The sequence below is a fragment of the Lonchura striata genome, chromosome 6 (genome assembly GCF_046129695.1).
Source record: "Lonchura striata isolate bLonStr1 chromosome 6, bLonStr1.mat, whole genome shotgun sequence".
Classification (NCBI taxonomy): domain Eukaryota; kingdom Metazoa; phylum Chordata; class Aves; order Passeriformes; family Estrildidae; genus Lonchura; species Lonchura striata.
This window is the reverse complement of record NC_134608.1, coordinates 35,674,355-35,696,970: the sequence shown is the minus strand read 5'-3', so window position 1 is coordinate 35,696,970 and position 22,616 is coordinate 35,674,355. Positions and strand designations below refer to the sequence as shown.

The window sequence follows — 22,616 nt, the reverse complement described above, 5'->3', positions numbered from 1 at the left end:
AGCTGCTGTCTCTCAAGAATTCACTTTCTAATACAAACATACTGATGTGAATAAATTCAGTCTACTGATTGCCTCATGTAGAAGTAATAATACATGTATTATTTTTAGAAATGTTGCTGCATATATGTAATATTTTCAAATTGATTTTTAATCAATTGTGCAGACTCTGGAGGTAATTAAAAGTATAAGATTTAAAAAGAAAATAAACTGTTGCCTCCTGGTGGTTGAATACATCAGCAGAGGTGCCAAGTACTAGTTACCAACCAAATGAAATAATTTGGAAAAAAATATTAAAAACTAATTTTTAATGAGGATGGCATAATTTTTAACTATGTTATCTCCTTTTTAGAAACGCTTCTCCCATCTGTGGGATTAAATAGGGAGCATTTAGTGCTACAGTGCTGCTGGTGTTTTTCTCTTGCATCCCTGCTTAGCTGACTGGGAGATGAGTTTCGCTCTTTGTGTAGCAGCTGCAAGACCTTTTCACTCTTGCAGACCTCTCCCCTAAGTTTGTGTTGTGATTTAACCAGTGAAGACTTTCTGGTTGCAAGACTATGGAGCTGCTGTAAAAATAAAATAATATACATGTGTGCCTCCACAGTCTAGAGGAGAGCTTATAGGAATACACTGGCTCCCTAAATTCTTAAGCAGTGCCTTAGCACACCTCTCCCAAAGATGGACAGTGACTTGAGTTCAAGTGTTTGGCCATATTTCCTCACATTTCTTTTATTGTGGGGGGGATTTTTTCCCTCTAGGATCTTATAGTTGATCAGACAATAGAGAAGGTTTCTTTCTGCGCACCAGACAGGAACTTTGACCGGGCGTTCTCCTACATCTGCCGAGATGGCACAACGAGACGCTGGATCTGCCACTGCTTTATGGCTGTGAAGGACACGGTAAGTTGAACATGGTGTGTGGCCAGCTCTCCCAGCTCTTAGCTAGAAGGACAGAAAATTTGAGTACCTGGAATAGTGCAGTATGTTTTGACTCCAGCTGAGATATTATGTAGTCCTTGTAAATTATTTTAATTCTAATTCCCTGTATCTGAAATATTTGCCATCCCTCTGTCGTGCTGTCTTATGGAGAGAAATGCTGCTCAGCCTGTGTGTAAAAAGAGTGCAGTCAGCCTCAGATAGGCTCCAGCAGAAGGGAACTACTCTTCTAAGAATAGACAGAAAATTTTCTCATTTGAAAATGTTTACAGCTAAAAACTGAAACAGCAATGACAGTTTTTTCCAGGATAAAATCATAGTGAGTAAATACAGACTTGTGAATGCGGTGTCTTGTACGTGTTATCTTGAATGAAAAGTCATCTGAATGTTAAGAGATGGAGCTAAACTGAATTAAATTAGCATTCTATTTGCTTCTGAGTGACAACAATATTTTGAGTAGGTTTGAAATCAGTTTCTTGCTGTGTAGACTTAGGTAAGTTATTTAACTCCCTGATCTGACCTTTTCTTCTCTCTGCTGTTTGTTGAATCCTGCCTATATTGTAGAAAGTGCTTAAAGCCTCATGCAAATTCAGTGCCTGAACTCCCCAGAGCTGCATGTTCAGAGTTCAATGGTACTTGATAATTTATCATTTTTCTTTAAACAATGAAGTCAAAAATTCCCAGTAAAACTACATTAGAGCTGGAATATTTCTGTTTTCATCTGTGAATAACAGGTCAATTCACTTAATGATGATGAGAGATGAGTTGAGCTACTGGTAGTAGTCATGCCTCTGATTTGACTGTAGAAGCTGTATAAGCTGGGTTGCTGGACTTCCTCAGACTTGTATTTCCTTTTTACAGTTATTGGATAGTGGATTCTTTTGACCTAGTGAATAATGGAAGTGCTTTTCATTAGGCACTCCTAAATCTAACTGGTGCATTTGGTCAGGATCATTAAGAGGTGTGAGTAGTCACCACTGTACGTTTAACTTTCACAGGTGCATACAAAATTAGTGTCTCCCTGAGCCCTCTGTAAACTTTCTCCAAGACCAGTGCTTACCTTTGCTTTAGGACTTAGACCTTAAGACAGCTTCATGAGAGTTTCTGTGTGCACAGATGTATCTAGAGGCAAGGGATCAGTGCAGGCACATTATTGCACTGGCATCTTAGTAGCAGTTGAACTCAGCAGATCATCCAACAATCTCACTCATTCCTGGGTGGCCTTCTTGAACATGGCTTGTGCATTAGTAGCTGGGAGTCTTTATGTACCAGGTTTAAGGCTGAAATACAATTAACATAGTTTTCTTTAATGCCTTAATTAGGTTGGTCTTGTAAAGGCAGGTTTTCAGTTTGTGATGCTTGAAGCACATGTATGTTTCTGTTCAGTCACTGTGTTTTGCAATGCTGTCTTGTGCAGGGGGAAAGGTTGAGTCACGCCGTGGGCTGTGCATTTGCAGCGTGCCTGGAGCGAAAGCAGAAACGAGAGAAGGAGTGTGGAGTGACTGCCACCTTTGATGCCAGCAGAACCACATTCACTAGAGAGGGGTCATTCAGGGTCACTACAGCTACTGAACAAGCAGAGAGAGAGGAAATTATGAGACAGATGCCAGATGCTAAAGGTAAGGGATGCAGTTTAAGCAGTCATCTGCAGTGAGCAGAACCGGCACTGAGGCCTGCACGAGGACTGAAGCTTAGTAATGTCCTGACAGCATTCTCTCTCATGAACCTTACTCTGTTCTAATCGTATTCCCAGACCCTTGTCAGTTCACACGATAGAAAATGCTCCCAAATTCACTCAGTATTTTCCCACATCTTCTAGAAAATGTGTGAGTGGCTACATATGTGAATGCTGCTTCTGCTTTATTTTGTCAGGCTGCTTTATAGCAGAGAACACGGTAGGTACCATACTAAAAGTCCTTATTAGAAAATTGTTTGCCATACACAAGCTTGCCATACACAAAGTAATAATTTATGTAGTTTAATGCTTGTGGTAAATGAACTGAAAATTATATGCATTTTTCTTAGAAAATAATGTGTTTTTATCTTGATTTTTAAGGCAGGTTACAGAGTGTATGTATACAGCTGTACTGCATGAGGGAAGAACAGATCAATCACAGAGTGCTTTCCAAAAAAATTCCAGAATAACCACTCCCTCCCCATAAAACAAAAAAGTGTTGGACTATTAATTACATTCAAAATTAGTGACTAACTGATTTGAGAGGAGATAAAGTGTTCTGAAATTAGGTGAAAGTAGAACTTCTTACTCAAGTTTTATGACAAAGCCTGGAGTTCTACAGCTAACAAAAATTAAAATATTATAAATACTGTTTATAACCTGCTTCACAGTAAAGTCAGACTTTTGTTTCAGAGGGTTTCACAGCAAGTTTTATACTGCCCCTTGACTGTAAAACTTTAATCTTCATTTTCATCATCCATCTGCTTGTTTCCATACGTTAGTTTTCAGAATGTGCTAAATGAAGCTTAAACACAAGGCCTTTGTTACTTGAGGGCATGAGTCAAAGTCTTGACTCAATGAAGGTGTGTGAAATCCTTTTCAAGAAAGACTGATTAGAAAAGTTTCACTTGAATGAGCAGCTGCAACTCATGGGTACTGAAGCTTACAAGACAACATAATTAGTTCCTCCTACCATTCAAGCTCCTCAGAAATCTCAAGTCTGACTCCTCTCTTTACCAGACTTTTAGTTATTCTGCTGATGTGTCAAAAAAAAAAGTCATTGCTTTTTCTAAAATGTTTGGAAAACCATATAGGTGAAATGAGAGTTCATACCAGGATAGTCAGATTTCCTTTTGTCCTTCTGTGTTGATGGAGCTGTGTTTGTTGCCGCCAAAGCCAATCCATTTATGAGTGAAAAAGAGTTTTCCTAGAGATAGAAAAATCTCTCCATTGTAATTCTAATCATAAGTGTAATGATTTAAACAAATCTTAATCCTACATTTCTGCCATTAGGCCTGTCTGACAGTAGCACTGTGGTGCTATGCAAAGCCCTGCAAAATGAAGCATCTGACTTTATGTTGGAGGAGCTTCCACTGCAACTAACTCATGATTGAGTAGTAACATTGCAGCTACATTCAGTACAGAAGTGACGCAGGAACTCCTCACAAATGTGTCTGGTGTTAGCAAGGCCTGTCAGCTCAGAGGCTGAATCTGCCTTGCAGCACATTCCCCTCTACCTGTAATGTATTTCCTGGAGGAGCTGGGAGCTGCAGCCCAGCCTGTTAAGTGCTGCTGCTGCCTTTGGCCTGCAAGAGCTTGTGCAGTGTGTTTGGCTGCTGCTGCTGATTCTGCAGGGCTGGGAGGGTGGTTTTTAAAAGAAGGAGCTGCGTTCTGTTCCCTGCTGCTGCTAAATTGCTGCTAAATCACTTAGTACAGTTGGTAGTAATGTTTTGTCCATGGTTCTGTGTGAGGCAAAGTAAAGGTCTCAAATACACAATACATTTTTCAGTCTTAGCTATAAATGAATTACCTTGAGCTGGGATCTCAGGAGCAGCTAGAAAGAATACAGATGTGAGGCCATCTTTTTTAGGGAGTGGCTTGCCTTAGAAAGCTGTGGGGCTTGGGTATGTGTCAGGTGATGTGGTGAAGGCAGTGGAGGTATGCAGAAATTGTGTTTCTGCTGTGCTATTAGAAACTCATTTGCAGGAGTACTAGTTACACAGATTTCTACAATTTCTCTTTTCAAAACAAATGGGAGTACAGGTAAGCAGCTGAACAGTGCTTTGCTTTACTCTTCTAACCTCACCCTGTTTCCTCCAGCAGTTGAAGCAGAAGTGAAAACAGTAGCACCAGGTGCTGCACCAAACAATACTGCCCCCTCTTCTGGCTCACCAACCTCTCCTACTGCTGAAGTTGCTGCCTCTCTGGATAAAGAAATGAGCAACCCCCACGCTATCCCACGGCGGCACGCTCCCATAGAACAGCTTGCCAGGCAAGGGTCTTTCAGGGGCTTCCCTGCCCTCAGCCAAAAGATGTCTCCTTTTAAACGCCAGCTGTCTTTGCGAATAAATGAGCTGCCTTCAACAGTGCAAAGGAAGACTGATTTCCCCATGAAAAACTCAGGTAAAACCAAATGGTTCCATTGAAACATTGCCTTTAATAGTCTCTTCCTTCTTTCTTTTCTGTGGCTTCAAGTAACTCCTTATTTTCTGGTAAATCCTTCTTCTGCCTCACGTTGATAATTTATAATGAACAAACATCACCATGACAGAAAATTTCTGCTTTGGGAATAGGCAAGAATTTCAAATGTGGGGTTCACATGCAGAAACAGTTTTAATTGCTATCTGAAGTACTGGAGCACAGCTTGAAGTGTTCCAGGAACGGGTGTTGGTGAATTAGCAGGTTTTGGCTCTTCCCTCTGAGTCAGTGAACCAGTTCTTCCACTTACTGTCAGTGCATCCTGAGATACAAATCCCTTCAAGGCCTTAACCACTTGTCTTGGGATCATGTGATGCTCTTCTCTAGCCTGTCCTTCTGCCTGTTTGAATTCTTTTTGAGAGCAATGAAATTGCTTTTCACGTTGCATTAAGAGAACCGATCTGTTTAGGTGGTACAGCTGGCTGTATCAATATTAACGTGGTACAGTTTTCACGTGATGATAGTGGGGTTTTCTAAAAGTCATCCCAACATAAACGCCTGAGATACTCATTACCTTGCATAATGTCCTTGAGTTCCCCTAGCTAGGTATTACCCTTCAGGCCAGCTGTACTCTCACTTGGCAACAGAGCTGGTTTTAGGGTTCTAAGCTTTGAAGTAAAAATTAGTGTGGCAAAGGCAAGCCCAACAAAAATACTTAGTCTGACTTCCTTCATGATCCTTGTAGTGACCTGTGCTTTAGGACCAGCACTGAGCCAATCAGCTTCACAGTAACAGTGCACTGCTCAGTAGTGATAGTCACTGAGCACACCACAATCTCAGTTTTTCATGATTCAGAACATTTGTGATGCATGTTCCCATATATGCCACTGCCAGTGCTGCTTACCGTCCCACTGCATGCACTGTATTGGAATATCCCTCAAAGAATCAATTTTTGGGCATGCCTCCCCCTGAATTTTAGATCTGATGCATGTTGTGTGCAGACATTTTATGTTTCTTACACTATTTTGTGCTTGATTATGCCTGCTCATGTCAGTTCTGTGCAATGACGGACTGATGATTGGTACTTTCGGAAAACGCTGCCATTAATAATAATGAGAACATCTGGTAAGCTGGCAGGTTTACTCCAGATGTTACATTATCCACATGGTACTGATGCTTAGTTTAAAACTGAGCATCCATTTTATCTGAGCATTCAGCTTTTGCTTTTATGATTCTAGCACAGGAACTGGGAATTTCAGCTACCATTGAACTGGGACAATCAACATAACTCTAGACTGAACTGCCACTGTGCACTATTGTCAGTGCATCTAAAGTTCATCTAGTTACTGTACAAATATGTTGTTGGAACACTTAAATCTATCATAAGTATTTTCATTTCACAGAATGCCAAATCTTAGAGCCAAAACCTTGAAAAGTTTAGCACTTTAAAGATTTAGATCTCTACTTAAGCTGTAGAAACCCCTTTTTATTGTCTGATACAAGCATCCTTCAAATCTGGAACAGTGATCTCCTTGTCCTCTTGACTTAAGCACAAAATACAATAATGTGGTGTTCTATTGTTCTATTTCAGGCCAGATCTTCAACACTAATGTAAAAAAAAAAAAAAAAAAAAAAAAAGCTGTCATGCAAATCAGTAGCAAGACCATGTAGGACATAAGAGAACTAATTATATTTCAGTTTCACATTGGTAGTTGTAAATTGTTTCTGTATCCTTTAAACTTTCAATTTAATGAATTCTGTTTACATTTTAGTCCCAGAGGTAGAAGGGGAAACAGACAGCATTAGTGCCCTGTGCTCTCAGATCACCAGTGCTTTCAGCACACCATCAGAAGATCCTTTCTCTTCGGCCCCCATGACAAAACCAGTGACAGTAGTTGCACCACAGTCTCCTGCCTTTCAAGGTTTGTGATTTCTTTGGGTGCTGGATGAGGCTTGAATGCACATAATGTTGCTTTCTAGTAACACACGGTCTTAATTTCTTGTGCAAGTCGTGCAAGTCCTGTTACCAGTATTTTGGGTGAATGCATCCTGCTTTATTCATCTTGTCTGTTTAATTTTTCTGTGGTTTTGTTTTTAACAATAAGTTCATGCACCTACCACACGATAGTTACCTCTAAAAGGGACTGGCTTTGAGGTAATGGCTATTTTATCATTCTGCCTCCTGAACTGCATAGGAGTGTGTCATAGGAACCAAATCTCGCAAGTGAAGGGATTTTGTGCCACCACAATTACTGTTTTTCACACAAATTCTTAGATAAGGTGTGGAAAAATGCCAGCTATAGAACTCATAGCAGCCATTGGTATTCATTTCACTGCTGTGCTTTTATAGAAGTTGTGTGAAGAAAGAACCTCTCTATGTTAAATGTAGTTATTGTTGCTTTGTATCCACAAAGTGTTCTTTTAAATCTAAAATTAACTGTACAATAACTACTGGTGAGCCGTATCTCTTCCTTATAGAACAACAAATTTAACTTCAGTCATCAAAATTCAAGGCCTCCTAACAGACATCAAAATCCACCATCCTATGATAATCTTAACAAGTGTTGGCTTGGTGAAATGAAATTTACTACCTTTATTGACTGTCAGTCCAGTTTGGCTAATTACACAAACTCCTGTCATGTGGAAGTGTCTAAAAGTGTTGTATGTTGATAGGTATGACCTGGCCCACTAATACTCCAGTCACGTGCATGCCTTGCATGAATTAATCACAGTGATGTTGTCTGCTCCCATTTTAGTTAATGGCACTGCCTCTGCCCTCTGTGTGCTTGCTGCTAAACCATCCCAAGCTGCTGTAGTGTCCACAGCTATGCCAGTTCGTGAAACCAATCCTTGGGCTCATGCTCCTGCTGCTAATACTGGAGCTGCAGCCATGGTCGCTGGTAAGACTGGAAGTAGATCCGGTGCATTGCTATAAGAACTTGGATCAAAAGCGTAATTGAGCCCCTGAGACAATTGTCAGTGCCACTTAATGGCAAGTGGAAGGAACAGGAACAAAAGCCGGAAGTAGTAGTGTTTTGCACGAGTGGATGGAGGGAAGCGATGAACTTGCTGGTGCTAGGTCTGTGACCTGGACTGATTCTTATTTTGGCAGCATTTTATAAAATCAGTGCTTAAAAAGGAAGTAATGAAGTTGTATGCAAGTTTGTGTGTATAAAAGGGAAAGAATCTATGTGTACCTAAAATAATTTTTGTGTGTTCTTTTCACTAATGTACATAAGGATTGTATGTATGTATGTACATAGGGATTAAGTTGGTTGCTTAAAGGCTTAGAGATTGATTTCTTCTGTTTAGTAAGTTTAGTCTGTCCCTCCAGGCCTTGTCTGCACTGTGTAAGGTGAAATGGTCACCCATGTGGGCACATGTGCTAGAAGGCTGCAATCTGAGTTACTTCATTTCATGGTGTAAGTGCCACTCCATGAGAGAAACTTCACTAGTGAAACAGTAGGTTCTGCTGGGCCTTGTAAGAGCACCAGACTTTGTCTTTAGAACAGTTTCTTAGACCTTTGTGTTCCAAGTCCACCAGTCCTGCACCGTGCATTCAGAAACTAATACTCCCCAGTTAGGGGGATTAGTGATAATGGACTAGATGATTGCCACCAAATTGTGAGTGCAGACAGCAGCTTTCCTGCATTACCTGACGTTTTAGATGTCTGCTATGAAGAAAAAAACCCATAAATCTGCACTTTAGTGAAGAAGCTCTTATGTACCCCATCTTGACAAATGTCTTCCTAGAACAGAGCAGTACAATGGATGCATAAAGATGCTTCCAATGCATCTTTCAGTCATGTCAGGAAGAGGCCTGTGTGTTCTTGTGTACACCCTCCAGTCTTTTTAATCAATAAAAGGATGAGGAGTGGAAATATTAGTGACTTGCCCATGCTTTCCTTCCCAGGCACCGAATGGAGCAGCACCTCCTCAGGTGCGGCCTCACCAAGTCTCTTCCAAGGAAATCACAGACGTACTCCCTCAGAGGCAGACCGCTGGTTGGAAGAGGTATCAAAGACTGTCAGAGCCCAACAGCAGCCAACCTCAGCCCCAGCCCCACAGCCGCTGCTCCAGCCTCCTCCAGCAGCTCCAGCCTCCCAGTCAGCACCAGCCTTCCCAGTCAGCACCTTCATTGCGCCTCAGCCTGTGCCGGTGGGCGTGGTACCGCCCATGCAGCCAGCGTTTATTCCAGCTCAGCCCTATGCTGTAGCAAATGGGATGACCTATGCAGCCCCAAGTGTCCCTGTGGTTGGGATCACACCTTCCCAGATGGTGGCCAACGTCTTTGGTACTGCCAGCCACACTCCAGCGGCCCACCCGCATCAGTCCCCCAGCCTGGTGAAGCAGCAGTCGGTCCCTCAGTACGAGAGCAGCAGCAGCAGCAGCGCCACTGCCAGCCCCTTCTTCCACCCGCCCGCGCAGCACAACGGCTCCGCCGCCTTCAACGGCGTGGAGGGCGGCAAGTGGGCTGCCGAGGACAGGCATTCGCAGCCCCCCGCGCCCGCCCCCCAGGTCGACCCCTTTGAGGCGCAGTGGGCAGCCCTGGAGGGCAAGGCAAAGCAGCGCACCAACCCCTCGCCCACCAACCCCTTCTCCAGTGACCTACAGAAGACATTCGAGATCGAACTTTAAGCGGTCCTGTGGGGGGCAGATAAATTGTACATTAGGCTAGAGGGATAAAGGGAGCAGAGGGGACTGTTTCTGATCAGTAATCCCAACGGTCCCTTCAAACAAAAATGGGTTAGAAAGAGGGACCGATTATGGGGAGGATGGAAACACACAAGAGAATTTAATGTGCAGTTCTTAAAAGGAGTCCTGGAGCCACCCCAGTCTGCATTCCCTCCTCTCTTGGAAAGCTGGAAGTCAAATGGAGCGAAGAAAGGCACCCAGTCCCAAAGCCTGTTCTGCAGAAACATCAATCATCTCACAGAAAGGAAGGCAGATGTTTGTACCTGTGTCCTCCTGATGCCCTGCAAACCCTGGATGTTCCCCTCAGGGAAGAATTGGGTAGGGTGGGGGGTGGATACGGGTGGGATGTTGTCACCTTAGCAAAAGCTAGGTTTGTGGAAAAAGTTGAGCTTCCATTTTGAGTAACAAAGTGAATATTATATGTAAAGAATAAAGTAAAGCCAAAATCTTTATTTTTATGCATTTAGAATATTTTAAATAGTTGGATATTAAAAGCTGTATGAGTTGTAAGTAATCTTGCCAAAGGTTAAAAAACAAGGGGGTTGGATGTAAGAAATTGTACATAAGATTGATTTATCGCTGATTCTTATAGTAAGTAATATTGGGGGGGTGGAAAAAGGGGCTCTAGCTTGTTCTTGTATCTGTTCATTGTAAGTAGCATATTGCAACAACAATCACAACCAATAAGTCATTATATCGTAGTTTTAAATAAAGAAAATTAAAGAACAGTATTGTCATGGTTTGAAAACCATGGGGCGAATTAACTGTTTTTTATTGGAATCAGTCTACATATTCTATATAGTATGGATTTTTTTCCTTTCATATATTGCTGCAGTTTCTTTGTCTTAATCTATTGGTTCTAACACTACTGTGACAACTTACTGTCATCATATCTACATCCTGGGGCTGCCTGGGAAACCATTTTATGTTTGTCTGTCAATAGTTCTTAGGGGTTTTTAACTTCGGTTTTATTTTTTCCCACTGATTTGTGAAACCTTGTGGTTAAGGCTGCAGTCGGTCCAGGTTCTGCCTCTGGTGACTTGTGAAAACCATCTCATTTTAACTTTACTTTTAAACTTTGGCCTTACAAGCAAATGTAAGTTATATATATTTGTACTGATGATTTATAATCTGCTTTAACAGAAATAAATGTTGGTGGTAGAAGCACTGTCTGTGAGAGACTTATTTCCCATCTTAATTCAGTTTCAGCATTTGCCCTTCTGGGTATCTTCTGTCTTGTAAGATGGATGTGGATGAGCTGACCTAGCAGCTTAAGAATAATATCTTAACACCTCTCATTTTCTACAACCTGTTAGGTTGCATTGAACTTTCAAAATATCCTTGTAATGCATAAACACTTAAAGCTCTAAAATAGAGGCCTTTACTGAAAACATCAGATTCTGGCTTTACAGGGCTGTATTTTCTATCACTGAATACTTACAAAGAGACAATTCAGTAACATTCAGTAATGGCAAAAAGGAAAACTCTTTCTTTCCCCTATTATTAAAAAGAGCCATATGAGATGATGATGCACATTCACCTCTTTTCCCTTCTTCCAGTGAGTTGATATCTAACCTGTTAATTGTGATTTACCACATTTTTATGGACGCCACATCAGTTTGGACACAAGGAAGAAAATACGACTCCATAAGCTGAAGGGGAATAAACACGCCCTTTGTTAGCCCTCAGATTTGAACTTGCCAGCAGTTTCTATTTCCAGGCAAGTACAGTGAGTCTTACAGTCTAGAAAACTAAAACTTGTGACATTACAGATAATCTTACCTGTGTTCAGTATGGTATGAATAGTAATGCAAACACTCCCTGTAGGATTTGAGTTGGTGTCAATGCTTTTTTCAGCTTTCAGAACGCAAACAAGTATTTACAGACATTTATAGCAGGAAAGAAAGCAGTTAGTTATGTATCTTTCACAGTAAGGGCCCCAAGACCAAGCTGAAAATAGCCCAGTGTAGCTACACCCTTCTCCTGCCCTGGAGATAAGCACTTCCTATGACCCATTGTTTGGGGAAGAAAATGAACATCTTGCTTCTCACATAAAAAAAGTAAACCTTGAGTAGGTGATTAAGTGGTACTACAGAGAGGGAGAAGCTGATCTTGTCAGAAGAAATGCAAAGATCCTTTAGTTAACTTGGTGGCATGGATTTACAGCAGCGAGCTGCATGCCTGTCAATCCCACCCTTACTGCCATGGTTGTGCAGCTGAAAGGAGGTCAGCGTAAACGCTCCACTAGCCAAAGCACTTCCAGTGTTAAAGCCCTGACCATCATCGGGTAGGGGTCTGTTACAGCCCTCAGGAGTCTGGAGAATGCACCTCCTGGCCTCATCTTACATAACCACAGAGTTTAAATGACAGCCGACTACACAGAATATTTAAATATTCTAAAAATAGACCCTCTGACATCTTAGAAAGGGATTTTATAGAACTGGTAACTTACTCTGGGGCAAAAGGGTCTGACACATCCACAATCCACTTCCAACCATGCTTCTGAGCAGAGCCTGACTACCCCTTGATGCCACATGCGGAACAGTGAGGGCTTCAAAATGACTGGAATTTACAGAGTCTCTGATTAGTCCCTGGTCTCCAAAGGCAAAAATCATATCACATACTAAAATGGTATAGCCTATACAGACACACAAAGAAAAAGGTGCTGGCCTGAGGTGTTAAATGGAAAAACATGTACAAACACAACTGGATATTTACAGAACCATCTCATTGTTCTTAAATATCAGTTATTTCAAACCTTATACTGTAATGCCTGCCCTGCAGTCCAGCAGAGGAAATTTCCCCCAATCAAATTAAAGGGTCTTAAATGCAAAATAAGTATTTTTGTCTTTCCTAGCAAACAGAATTTATCAGACCACAGAAGGACCCAACCCCAAATAGCTGTGACTGTCACCTGTCTCTCTTGTACTGGATTGCTTGTAGACTTTGCTGTTTGTTCACATCCTAGAGCAGTGTGTCCAGTCCTGAACCATACCTGTGCTGATGAGAGTGCAGTCATTAGGTCAGTGATTCTTATCTTTAGGTCCATGTGAACTGATTTACTGGGTTTAGAGTACAAACCAGTTCTAGGCTGTCAACCCTGGCACTTTACACTTGAGTTTTGCTGCTGCCCCGATGAGTCCTGAGTCAGGAGTGAAGGAGAGGAGAGTGGTATGTGCACAGTGCTGATTTAGCTGCATTTCTTAAAAACCTTAAAGTAACACAAGTAGAAGACAAAAATAAAAAAAATCCCAATCCTCCAGTCCCCCAACCAAAATATCAACATCTACACACCAGTTTATACCTACATCTATTCAAATAATACATGGGTAATGTTGCTAATAATGATGATCCACCCATCCAAGTCTAGAATGAGGAAGAAGGGGACTGTCAAGGCTGATGCTAGGGTAGAACAGTAGTGTGGAGGCTGTAAAAAAATCCTTTTGCTCAAAAGTAATTCAATTTTGAGATACTGAAGATACCCAAGGCCTTTCCTGGTTTAACATGATATAATCATAATACAATCTCACCTCCCCAACCCTAATGGCTGAGATTTTCAGAGCCCCAGATGCACACTTGTTGCTACTCCATTTTGGTCTTGAAATTAAGGATGCTTTTTAACTACAGCTGCTCTGCATCTGGAAGTCCTAGCTTATTAGCCTGTAGTAGCAGGCATCAGCCCAGGACACATGCAGAGCCAGACTTCTCTGGCTTTAACTGAGACTAGAGCAGATCCTTGGCAGGTTTGTTCTGGCAAGTGAAATGCCCCTACACACATATTTCTGTGTGTTTATTATTAGCCCCTGCCCAAACTCAGCACATCAGAACAGCACAGTTCTGGCTCAGGAGAGAAAATTACCTGCTGAGCCTTCCTAGAATGAGTACTATTTAAACTGCAACATCTCAGAACAGGTAAGAGTATTGGTATATTCATCTAAATTACCCCAGTGCTCAGGAAGGGCTAAAAGTAGTTTTCTATTTTGTCTTAACTTTATGTGAAGCCTTACTGCCTTGCTTTTGCATTTCACTCCAAAGCTGATTGCAGTCAAGTAGAAACCAAACTGACCCTACTAGAAATTTGTCTAAGGTCTGCTGGATAAAACAGCTACAGTATCATGACATTACAATTGCATCCCGAGAGCCAGTAATCTCCTAGGACCTGAATGCTAATTTTATATGCATCAAGCTGTTTCTCATGGCCAGAGTTCTTTGCATTTAGATGGAAAGTGCTCCCCAGGAGTACTTGTTCAGCAATGCTCATTGGAGGAACAAATGTTCATGGCTCATTAATGCTTGAGTTGAAATGATTCAGGCCCATCTTCAAACACTTCAGAGATGTTTTTAAGAGCACTTCTCTAGTGCTTGTATGAAGAATTGGTCTCTCCCTCTTTCATGCTGGTCATCTGCCTTCTCTAGACACATCATCCTCACATGCCTACTATCATCTGGTTTCTGTGAATGACAGAATGACAGCAACTACTCTTAAGAGATGGATTAGGTACAGCAAGGCATACAGGGGAAAAGGAGTTTACAATAAACCTGAGGGTGGTGGGTCTCCCACCTTTGAGCATTTACACTCACTACACACTCTTCAATTCACCCTCCTGGGCTTTCCAGTAGGGCAGAGTTCCTAGAACTGTCCATGCAGTAAAAGAACAAGGTTGAGACCTCCAGTCTTGTCATTGGTCACTGTGTCCGTGGCGGTGGCTGTCACTCACCCGCGGGGGTGCGGGGGGCTGCCCTGGGAGCGGTGGCGAGCACAGCTGGCGCAGCAGAAGCTGGAATAGTACTCGTTACCACAGAGCTGGGCCTGCAGGATCAGGTCACAGTTGGCAAGGTGGGGCTGGTCCACACACTCTCTGCTCAGGTCCACAATGTGACTCACAGTAGCTGCAGCCAAGCAAAGGGTAAATCAGCTGTAAATTTATCCTCAGATTGCTATTCCCTCCCAAAAGACACAGCACTTTCCTGCTTCCTCCACCCCACCAGTTCTAAATTTAGTCCAACATCAAGAAGGAGATGATGAGTTTCAAGATGAAACAGACACCTCTGGTGAGATACAGGAGGAAAATGCAGTTTCCAGGGAGAGGAGGGACTATCTGTCCTCTAAGTAAAGATGGCTGGATGGTGTCCAAAGTCCAACTACAAATCATGCACCCATTTGGTCAAGCAACTATGGCATTTTGGCCTCAGGATTTAATTAGGCTCCCAATGCCCGATGCCCCCTGGTCTGGGAGTGTTTCCAGCATCCTGCTTTTCTGTCTGTGGAAAGCAGGGGTCCTGAGGCAGCACAACCCAGAGGCTCCTGCTGCTCCCCAAAGCCCAAGGCTGGTGCTGGACTGGCACACACAGTGGGTGCGATAGCAGCCAGGGCTGGGCACTGTGCTGGGAGAAGCAGGAAGGCTGGGCTGTACTCACTGCTAGGCCGGCTCCTCAGCACCTTCACCTCTGAGCTGGCGCTGACCGAGCTGCTGCTGCTGTAGGCGCTGCATGTGTAGGATCCCTCGTCAGCCTCTTGGACATTGCTTATAGTCAGGCTTCCATCCTGAGACAAGTGGATGTGGTGGCCATCCCCCCGCATGGGAACTCCGTTCCTGTGGTGAAAAACAAAATATTTCATTATTGCCACCCAGGGATGGTAAAGGAGCTCCCTGTGCTCTTTGGAAAATTATGTTCTGTGAAAGGAGTGAATTTTTACAAGTGCAGCAGGAAGGAAGAAATCTTTTTGCACAACCTGGCCCTGCAGTTGGGTGGTAACATGAGCCTGAGTCTGCATCCGTTGCCCGGTGTCTGCGTGGGAGGTAGCTGTGTCTGTGTGCTCTCTGCAAAGACACTGCCTGTTCTGCTAGCACACATTCTTGAGGTTTGAAGAACTAAGAGAAAATCCAATGTGCCTTTCCCTCTCTCCAGGTTGTGGTCTGGCAGTACTTGTTTGGCTGGCATTAATAGCAGCACATACTGCTTGATGAGCATATAGGGTAGTGAACAATTCGTCCTCTTCCCTCTCCCTTTAAAAGTTTGTTTAAAAAAACCAGCAAGATTGTGTCTGTTCAGTCCCTCCTGGAATAATCTGTGCCCAGCTGGAAAACTGCCTGAATTGTGAACTCCTGGTTACCAACAAAATGAAATTTGTTTCACTGAAAAGGGTTTCATTCCAACTCTGAAACATTTTGTTAGCTCAAATACCAAATTTATGTATAGAAGAAAAGCTCTGTGTGTGAGATGGCCCACTTCAGTCCTAACTCTTGTAATTTTAACATTTACCCATCCTTCTCTCTGGATAGTTTGTAAGAAGGCTCCAAAACATAAGTGATTATTTTCAAACCAGAAAAACAACCCTCACTAAACACTTGCACAAATTCAGAGTTTCCTGGTAAACTATAAAGATAAGAGGACACAGTTTTCACTTTAAAATGCTTCTAAATCTCCTTTTTTTGCATTGACAGTAAATGGACAGAACTGTTGCAACAGGAAGCTGGGAGAAGAGGTCTAAAATGTCTGTCACAATTAGGCAGAGAGGGTTTTTTAAAAAGCAACTAAAGCTTTTCCTCTGATTACTCATTTTAATTCTTGTTGTTTTCATGTAACTACTTTTCCAGCACAGAGCCCTTCTGAACTCCATGGAATCTTAGTTTCACATCTGATTTTCTCCTTATTTGGCTGGAACATGAACTTGATGACACCCCCACACCCCACAGGGATCTTGTCCAGGATTTTTGGGTAACATCCAAGTTGTCTTAAGAAAGGGTAGGTGATATTAGTTGGGGCTGAAAACTGTGGTCTCTGCCATACCTTGCAGGCATCCTGCATCAGTATTTGGAGGGTAAATGATGAGGTTTGGGAAGAGAAGGAAAGGGAAGTTCCATCTCATTTTTGCTCACCTTGACCACCTTATATTCACATTGTTGCCAATCACTGTACAGTGAAGCTGAGCAGTCCCTCCCTCAGGTACCGTGATGCTTGGCAGAAGACCAGTGATCCTCAGTTCTCCTGGACCAGAAGGGAAATCATCACTAGCAGGGAGACAATGCCTCCACCACCTGGGAGTAGGAGCATTCACTCATGGGAAAAGTCCAACACGTCCCATAACAAGCTACAAGCCCCTGGGCCTTGAAAGAGCACGTTTGAAGCTGTGCTGTTGTTGTTCTGAGGAATGTGGATTTCCTAGGACTTTGGCCCAAGAAAGGACAAGTAACAGAGGTCTCAAAGAACCTTTTCCTCCAGCTGGACACATGCATGTCACATGCACAGAAGAACCATCTCCTTAGTTTCTCTTGCTCCTATACTCATCCCACACCAGTGTCCCAGAAACAAGCTCTTACTGTGCTGTTAATCCCCTTTTCCCAGCTGCTTGGAGCACCATGATATACTGGACACATGCAGATGACCTCTGGGTAAAACAATTCATTTTCCCCTTGCCCTCAGGATGCCTGTTAAACTCTAGGTGTGAAGCAAAGTGGCACAGCCAGCAATGGAACTCATGCTGGCCCTGCACAGCCTTCCCCGCTTCCCGCTCCTGTGCACTCGAGCCGTGCGTGCTCCACCCAGCCAGTACCTAGCGGTCGGAGCAGGACCTGGCGCTGGTCGCGGTCTCGTCCATTGGAGGCCATGCAGGTGAAGAAGCCAATGTCTTCAGAGCTGACCCGGCTGATCACCAGGGCCCCATCCGACTGCTGCCTGTGCCTGGGGAGCAAAGCCAGCATGTCCCTCAGCCTGGGCTTGGGTCAGCTTGGGACTCCAGCCAGCAGAGATGAAGCTAAGCCTCGTGCACCACTTTGTAGTACCACTGAGCAAAGGTTTAGCAGCTCAAATACTGCAGGGGTTGTAATGCAAACTTTAGTCCTCAAATCCCAGCACTGATGCTATAAGACTGTAGAAAATCTTGCTGCTAGAGCAGATTTCTGGGAGCAGAGAGAGGGTAGAGCAGCACCAGTAGCTGTGGAAGGTCACTGCAGATGCCCTGATCTCTCTGCTGTGAACCTCTGCCCTTGCTCACTGACCAGCTGGTTTTTGAAAAATTTGTTAGCCATGTGTTCTTTTTCTGCTAATCTTGTAGCTGAATAAATTTGAGCTCTGGCTCACTTGTAGACCCTGTGTCACAGCTGTTCCCTCAAGGGTTCAACATTCAAACTTCCATCTGGGAGGGAGGGAGGACAGGGCAGGCCAGCAGTATGGCCTGGCCCTGACGGAGGAAGCTGGACAGCATTAAAGCCAGACAGACCCTTGCTGCATGGCCAACAGCTCTGTTCTCTCAGAGAGGAGACAGGGAAGGAAAAGAAAGGAGGAGGCTCTTTTCATGAACGGTTCATGGAGCTGCCTGGGGGCTCACCTGGGAGAGGAGAGGGGCTGCCCGTCTTTCCGCCACTCAATGGTGAGAGCTGGTGATGCTTCCACTGTGCAGGGCAGTCTGACTCTCTCTCCAACATTGGCCTCCACTACTGTGGGCTCACTCTTATCCATTTTCAACCTGCAAAGTTTACAAGCACAGCAAAAGATGTGGAAACTTCCTTGCTCAGCATTTGATCTTCAGCACAAAGCTTTTATCAATCACAGGACTTATTTTTGCCTCCAATGGCAAAGGGAGTTCTCTGTACTCTCATGAGAGCTCTGATGCTTGCCATTACCAACATTCTCTCCTAACATTCAGAAAAGAGCAGGCTCTATAAAATCCGGATCTAGTTCAGCACAGCTTGGTGCTGCACCCGTGTCACCCAGCTTAATTTACAGACAACAACCCTTATAAAAACCCTCTGGATAACAGCTGAGGAAGCATTAACAATGTAGACACATGGCAACATGGCAAACAGTACAAAGTCCTAAAGAGGGCACTAAGCAAGCTTCCCCTTGGGTGCTTATCTGGCACAAAAAAAATGAGCCTTTTTAGGGTGTGAAGAGCCTGTTGCAATCCCCTGACTGCACAAGGTCCAGGAACTGGTCATCCACTACATGCAGCAGAAAGGTTGAGGTCATGTCCTCACAACACTCATCTCATGTTCTTTGCTCTCTTATAAGTACAGCTAAACACTGTCTTAGAAGGGAACTAAAACATGATGTTCCCACAGTTAAATAAAACTTCATCTACCCTACCCCCATTCTATGACCTGAATTCTTGATCTCAAAAAATAAAACCAAAGATCCTTAATTCAATGTTCTTAATTCAATGAATTGCTTATTACTGCTTTTAGGCAGAAGCAGCTAAGGAGATTGCTGCAGAGTTCAGCAAATTGGCTGGGTTTTAGGCTGTAAACTCAAAAAAAGAGAGGGATCAGATCATGGCCTTATTTAATCTAGAATCCCAACATGCTTCATTTAAGGCAAAAATAATTTGTCCCCCTTTATTTCTGTGGGGCCTAGAAGCAATTAAAAAACATGCAAGAAGCAACAAAAAATACCAGCATATGAGGAGACAGTTTTGGGTCAAACTGGTTTGTTCACAAAACATTTAAAATTAATTAGTGGAGGCTGAAGGAGCTGAAGTTTTTTTCAATATACATATGTCTATTTTGTGCTAGTTAAGCAGCTCCTATTTGCTTTGCTTTTTTTCAGAACAGGTTTCTCTTTCTGCCTGCACTAACATGAACAGCTAAGGATGCTGCCTCAAGACTTCTTTTGTTTGAGCCCAGCTCCTTTGCTGCCAGCTTCCGTGTGCATCTTTGCCCAGAGTATGCTTCTTTCAAGAGATCCCTTGGGAGGACAGAAGACAGCCTGTGACTGGGATCTTCTCGTGTTCCCAGTGTCAGCAGTTCAGTACCGTATCCTTCCCAGCTGTGCCCTGGAACAGCTGACCTAGGGCCTTTCCAGTCTTTGGCTTTTCTACATGAAGAGATGCCATATGGTTCATCAGCTGGGCGCGGTTGGTGTGGGTGAGCCTACCTGTATGTGAGCTGCTGACGCACAGAGGAGCCGGCTGCCTGCACAAGCTGCCTGCCTCTGGATAACCCTCGGCGCTGCTGGTTTGCCTCCTGAAGGACTCGACCTCTCTCACCCTCAGCCAGAACACTGCTCTGGTACTCTATTCAAAACAAAATGCAATATGTGAATAAAAGGACACTTCTTACTGTGACCTCTTGCGTAGGGTTTCTGTGAGCTTGGGAGAGCTGATCTGGAGCCAAAGAGCCCTTCAGCCATCTGCTTTTTGGCTGACTAGTGCAGTAAACCTGCGCTGTCTACTAATGAGAGTCATAGACCTGCAGGCAAGCAATTTTAGACTCCTTTTTCTCCTCTGTCAGTGAATATGTTGCAACATCCCTTAGGCCATAGTGCCTTCTGCCCTATGTGCCATTGCTGTGACAAAACAGACTTCAGAGATTGAAGGTTACAGGGTGCCTTTCTGGCCCAGCTTTTGAGACTAGTCTTTCAGTTTTTTTGGTTTCTGAAATAAGGCACATTTTTCAGAACAGGGAATTATTTGTTACCCAGCAGGGTTGCCCTGTTTGGGCAAAGCACAAAACATAAATGCACCAGCAGTTATGTTTTGGATCAGGAGGCAGCTGATGGCTCCCAGGGAGGAAGACATGCTTGCTGTGATAGAAACAAGGTGAGTTACAGGCAAGCCACAACTCCACTTACGGGATGGCACTGCAGGGGAGAAAGTATTTTAGGGCTAAGGCTTTACCATGGCGCAACACCAAAAGAGGCCCTGCTGCCTCCATACTCCCTCTTGGCAGCAGAGGAAGTTTCCTCCTACAGCTGGCTTTATCGAGCCATTGATGGTCAGTAACTATTTATGAGGAGCCCTGAGTTACCTCTCTGGTCCTGGGCAGAAGATAAATTCACCTGTGATCTGCAGCTGAATCTGTCGGCTCTCCATCTTCCCATCAGAAGTGAGGCAGGTGTAGGTGCCAGCGTCCTCGGGCTGGACGTGGCTGATCACCAGGGAGCTGTCGGACTGGTAGGTGTGCCTGCAACACATGCGGGAGCGCTGCCTGCCCTGGCCACCCACAGCAACCCACCCGGGCACAGCGGCCAGCCCAGGCTGATGTCACGCAAACCACCCCCGTGTAGTGCCCTCCCTGGCTCAGAAAAAACCAAAATCCTGCAGACCACAGACGGGTCACAGGCAGGGGCAATGGCTTCAGCAGAAAGGAGGTCAGGAACAGAGAGAAAAACTGAAATGGAAAACAGGGAACTGCTTTCAGTAGCCCTCTCCCATAAAGAAGCAAACTGCCCTTCCAGGGGGGAGCTTGAGTCCCAGCAGTCAACTGCAAACAGAAAAGCATAATCGGGCTTTTCTTAACTGTGATTTTCATAACACAAAAAGACTAACTGGCTCCAGACAGACTTGCTGGAAACAGACTTCCCAGGAAAAACAGGTTTAAAAGTAGTTTAAAAAAAAAAAGTGCTAGAGATTTTCAGACAGAGGAACTCTGGGTTATTAGGCTGCAAGTTTCACCCCCAACTACTGGCTGTGTGTTGCCCCAAGATGAACCCGAGAGAAGCAATATTTTTCTGTATCACTACCCACTAGCTTCCACTAGTGCCTTCCACCAGTGTTATGGGACAGCACTTGCTCTGCCCCATAAGTCTAGCCTGCATCTCATTACTGGTGTAGAGTGTACCTGTTTCTGCTATGCACAGAACAGCTGGACAGTAGATGAATATGGGGGTTTCTTTATTTCTTTTTTTTAAAAAAGTGTGCTGGTTGTGGCTGGTATGGTGTTAATTTTCTTCACAGTAGCTGGTATGTGGCTGTGTTTTGGATTTGTGCTGAAAACAGTGTTGATGTTTTCACTACTGCTGAGAAGTGTTTATACCAAGTCAAGGCCTTTTCTGCTTTGCACTGCACCCACCATGGGCTGCAGGTACACAAGAAACTGGGAGGGAACACAGCTGGGACAGCTGACCCTGACAGATCACAGGGATATTCCATACCATATGGCATCATGCTCAGCATGTAAAGCTGGGGAAAGGAGGAGGAGGGAGGTGGCGGGGGGGTGGTGGGTTCGGAGTGATGGCATTTGTCTTCCCAAGTCACTGTTATGTGTGATGGGGCCCTGCTCTTCTGGAGACAGCTGAACACCTGCCTGCCCGTGGGAAGGGATGAATGAATCCCTTGTTTTGCTTTGCTTGTGCCCACGGCTTTTGTTTTATCTTTTAAACTGTCTTTATCTCCATGGATTTTCTCAGTTTTACCCTTTTGATTCTCTCTCCCATCCCACCAGGAGTGAGTGAGCAGCTCTGTGGAGCCGAGTTGCCAGCTGGGGTGAAGCCATGACAGTCTTTTTTGGCCTGAATATTTGGCACTCTGCCCAGCAAGGAGCCTGTCTGCTCTACAATGAAGGGATCTGAGCTCACCTGTCAGAGAAGATTGGTTGGCTGTTCTTCATCCACTCCACTCTGGAGAATGGGGACACACCTGTCTTGCAGACTAGCTGGATGTTTTGTCCCACAGCTGCTGTCACAAGAGAGGGCTTGGATTCCTCCAGGATTGTTCTGGAAGAGAAAGTGATTCCGCTGGCACTTTTGCTGCCCTCCTCACCTCTGTGTCCTCTCATGTGACTCTGGATGAGTTACAACCACAAGGCAAAGCAGGACCAGCTGCCCATTCAGCTTTGACCAGATGCACTGGACACTGTGGGGAGCCCTCTCCTATTACAGCAAAGACTACTCTGGACAGACTGAATGCTACAATATCTCCTGGAAGAAAGCCCTGTAACCCCTCTCTTCTGAAGGGACAAGGTACAGCTCCGCAGACAGATCCAGTGCAGATATGTTTAGATCTAGCTCTACTCACTCCTGATTTTCAGGGTAACACTGTCTGGATCTTGGCCCAAAGTCTGCATCTTAAAATTCTTTCCTAGAACAACCCACTGCTGCTTCATGTAGTGCTAAAATAAAGCCTCTGAAGCCAGAGTGTCAGCTAAATTTGTTGGTGAGAACAAGAAAAACACCTATGG

At 44.1% G+C, this 22,616-nt stretch overlaps 2 protein-coding genes across 17 annotated transcripts in view; one reads left to right on the top strand and one right to left on the bottom strand.

The window, feature by feature from the left end:
* The window catches only part of NUMB (NUMB endocytic adaptor protein), an 89,629-nt gene extending 78,745 nt beyond the window's left edge, over positions 1-10,884 (top strand). For 7 of the 11 annotated variants that reach the window (XM_021533570.2, XM_021533569.2, XM_021533563.2 and 4 more), the window contains 5 exons: positions 756-896; positions 2,350-2,551; positions 4,708-5,010; positions 6,798-6,947; positions 8,939-10,884. In XM_021533570.2, coding sequence (XP_021389245.1) covers positions 756-896; positions 2,350-2,551; positions 4,708-5,010; positions 6,798-6,947; positions 8,939-9,663 — 1,521 coding nt within the window. In that variant the 3' untranslated portion in view covers positions 9,664-10,884. Of the gene's footprint in view, positions 1-755; positions 897-2,349; positions 2,552-4,707; positions 5,011-6,797; positions 6,948-7,781; positions 7,926-8,938 lie in introns of all 11 variants that reach the window. The other 4 variants (XM_021533571.2, XM_021533568.2, XM_021533574.2 and 1 more) reach the window with 3 other exon arrangements.
* Positions 10,885-11,118: 234 nt separating this feature from the next.
* The window catches only part of PAPLN (papilin, proteoglycan like sulfated glycoprotein), a 50,526-nt gene continuing 39,028 nt past the window's right edge, over positions 11,119-22,616 (bottom strand). For all 6 annotated transcript variants that reach the window (XM_077784138.1, XM_021533544.3, XM_077784136.1 and 3 more), the window contains 8 exons: positions 22,015-22,152; positions 20,497-20,621; positions 19,594-19,732; positions 18,050-18,187; positions 17,276-17,403; positions 16,602-16,710; positions 15,139-15,314; positions 11,119-14,610 (listed from right to left, as the gene is read on the bottom strand). In XM_077784138.1, coding sequence (XP_077640264.1) covers positions 14,435-14,610; positions 15,139-15,314; positions 16,602-16,710; positions 17,276-17,403; positions 18,050-18,187; positions 19,594-19,732; positions 20,497-20,621; positions 22,015-22,152 — 1,129 coding nt within the window. In that variant the 3' untranslated portion in view covers positions 11,119-14,434. The remainder of the gene's footprint in view (positions 14,611-15,138; positions 15,315-16,601; positions 16,711-17,275; positions 17,404-18,049; positions 18,188-19,593; positions 19,733-20,496; positions 20,622-22,014; positions 22,153-22,616) is intronic.